This window comes from Rhinoderma darwinii, chromosome 3 (genome assembly GCF_050947455.1).
Source record: "Rhinoderma darwinii isolate aRhiDar2 chromosome 3, aRhiDar2.hap1, whole genome shotgun sequence".
In the NCBI taxonomy this organism is placed as follows: domain Eukaryota; kingdom Metazoa; phylum Chordata; class Amphibia; order Anura; family Rhinodermatidae; genus Rhinoderma; species Rhinoderma darwinii.
Window position 1 is genome coordinate 267,534,795 of NC_134689.1, and position 3,085 is coordinate 267,537,879.

Genomic DNA, 3,085 nt, shown 5'->3' on the forward strand with positions numbered 1-3,085 from the left:
ATGAAAAGTGGAGAAGAGGAGAAATTGTAGGGCTGACTCTAAATTCAAAGCTGATTTCAATGCTTCACTCAGAGATTCTTAAAGGGAACCTGTCACATCAAACATGGTGTGATATCTGCAGGCAGCATGTTATGGAGCATGAGGAGCTGAGCAGATTGATATATAGTTTTATGGGAAAAAATTCTGTGTAACTTCTAATTTAGCCATATAAATACTTGCTCATTCTGGGATTGAGTCCACTGGGAGGTTCTACTCCATTATTGACAGACAAGGCTTTTAATCATTGAGTCACTCCACCCACTGAACCCCAGATGTAAGCTGTAATTCAATATGGAAATATTAAATGCCCTAGAAACAGTGCATTTTTGTTTGTGCCATTTTTCTTCCCTTTTGGTGCATTTTTTAGGTCCATAGTGTTTTTTTCTAAAGTGCAGCATGCTCTAGGTGTGGTGTTTTTTTTCATGTGTTTTTCCATAGGCTCCTTTATGAGGAAAAGAACACCTGAATAATATACGTAAAAAATGTATAATAATAAAAAAAACACTCAAGACAAGCTTGAAAAAAATGCATGAGTTTTTTTTGACAAGCCAATTTTACAAACCATATAAAAAGACACAACAAAACAAACATGTATGAAGGAAGTCACTGTTATTTGCATATTGCAAGAGACCTACAAGAATTTTTGCATGTCACGTAGAGGACATTACACAATGCAATGTCATGTCTATATCACATTCTTATCTGGCATTGAAAGCCGCTTCTCTATTGAGGAAAAGTCAGCGTATATAATGTCATGTTAAAGGGTGGAAACAAACTAACTAAACAGGATTTGCCAGTCCATTACAATAGTCAGTATACTCAATCTGCTTAATCATTGGCTACGTTATCAATGAAGTAAGTTTGGCAGTCATGCATATTTCACAAGCTTCTTGTCTCTCTAAGCACGCAGACTAACTGAAGTCATTGCAGTTGAAGGATGTGTTGTAGACAAAGAAATGTAAGTGAAAGGAGTCATTAGCTTTTTATCACCTATGAAATTACTGAAAATGCTCAACAAATTACAGAGAAAGCTAGGAAGACTGAATACAAAACAATTTCTCATATTTGGAGGCATTTTATTCTTCTTTACCATGGTGGTGAAATATATTTCTTTGGACTGTAACCTGGACTATATCAATCAAAATGGTAAATTAAGGAGTGAACGTTGCAGGAATCTTTACTACCAGGATTTAAAGATTTTAGCCACTGGGAGAAAGAACTGCTCCAGAATCATCAGTGGTGACCCAGATGAGGTAAGAAAGACCTTGATCGACAATTTGATTGTTAAAAATAGAAGAGTAGTCACCACTGAGAAAGACTATTTAGAAGGAACCAAAGACTGCACAATGTTTAAAAAACAAAAAAAATATGTCATGTTTAGTCTCAGTGAAGAAGAAAGAAATTATCCCATTGCCTATTCCATGGTCATTCATGATGACATTGAGATGTTTGAAAGGCTCCTACGATCGATTTACATGCCTCAGAATGTTTATTGCATACATGTGGACATGAAAACTCCAGAAACTTTTTATGAGGCAGTGAAAGCCATATCTTTATGTTTTCCAAATGTATTTCTGTCATCTAAAAGGGAGTCTGTGGTCTATGCCTCTTGGTCCCGTGTCCAAGCTGATCTAAATTGCATGGAGGACTTGTTGAACAGCATTGTTGACTGGAAGTATCTTATAAACACCTGTGGAACAGATTTCCCTTTAAAGACAAATACTGAAATTGTCAAAGCATTAAAGAATTTGAATGGCAAAAACAACATGGAATCTGAGAGACCCCCTTCAGAGAAGAAGAGACGATGGGAATATCACTTTGAAACTAAGGATAATATACTGCAGACCAAAATAAAAAAAAAACCACCACCCTTAAATATTCCAATTTTTAGTGGCAGTGCTTATGTATTACTCACCAGAGACTTTGTGAAATCAGTGTTTGAAAACCCCATAGCAAAAGAATTTTTAGAATGGGCTAAGGACACATATAGTCCAGATGAATATGTGTGGGCTACAATGCAAAGGCTTACCGAGATGCCCGGATCTATGCCCAATCACATAAAAAATGATATATCAGACTTAAATGCATTGGCCAGACTGGTAAAGTGGGAAAGTCTAGAAGGAGACATTGAACATGGAGCTCCTTATTCTGTATGCACTGGAAAGCACAGAAGACAAGTGTGTGTATATGGAACAGGGGACTTGCACTGGTTGATCCAGCAACACCATTTCTTTGCTAATAAATTTGATCCAAGAGTCGATGACCATGCTATCCAGTGTTTGGAGGAATATCTGAGATCCAAGTTGTTCTATGGGAAAATTGTGTAATTTAAACTGTAGTGATAATAATTTATTAAATGAAGCTTTTGCACTTATTAACTGTTATTAACTTTCTTTTTAATTTCTTTTATCTACACCATATGTGATGTATTACGCATATTACCAGTTCTAGGTCAAAATTAACAGTTTTAAAGAAGCTTGTAAAAATGGCAGTGAATATTTGGAGCTATGAAATAACAATTTCAGTAGAACAGAGGAGATGGAAGGCTTTTCTGAAACTGACGCAGAAAGGTTCTGTTGTTAAACAACTCTACCTGAATCAAATCTACCCAACTTGTCAGTTTGTGTGAATGAAGGGATTTACTGAGAGAACACATTGGGGGAATTTATTAACTTTCTAAGGAAGTTGCAAATGGCCCAAAAGTTGCAATTTGTGGGGTAAATTGCAACTTTTGAGCATTTTGTGCCACCCTCGCCTCTTTTGGAAAAAGGGACGTGGCTTAACAAAAGAGGCCGGATTTTGTGCCTTGCCCTACCACCCCCGTTCAGACTACCCCTCCATCAGACTTCCCCTAATTCCCCATCTGATTCCTTTTAAAGGAGTTAACTGGTTTGGAAGACCTATTATCAAATACCCTGTTAGGGAATTCTAAGTTAATAAAGGGGGTCTTCTATTCAGTAACTTCATCTATTAGCCAGAGTGGAGAGCGTCTTCAAAGTGTATCTCTCACTCGGGAGAACCTGGCACATCCATACTTTACACGGAG

General features: G+C 37.1%; 1 protein-coding gene across 1 annotated transcript; it reads left to right on the forward strand.

The window, feature by feature from the left end:
* The first annotated feature begins 965 nt into the window (after positions 1-965).
* Positions 966-2,366, forward strand: LOC142748073 (beta-1,3-galactosyl-O-glycosyl-glycoprotein beta-1,6-N-acetylglucosaminyltransferase 3-like). The gene has a single exon (XM_075855197.1). The coding sequence runs from the start codon at positions 1,032-1,034 to the stop codon at positions 2,364-2,366; it is 1,335 nt and encodes a 444-aa protein (XP_075711312.1). The 5' UTR covers positions 966-1,031.
* Positions 2,367-3,085: the final 719 nt, after the last annotated feature.

Bases quoted from the DNA above. Each gene is read 5' to 3' on its own strand.
- LOC142748073 (XM_075855197.1), top strand. From the start codon at position 1,032: ATGAAATTACTGAAAATGCTCAACAAATTACAGAGAAAGCTAGGAAGA.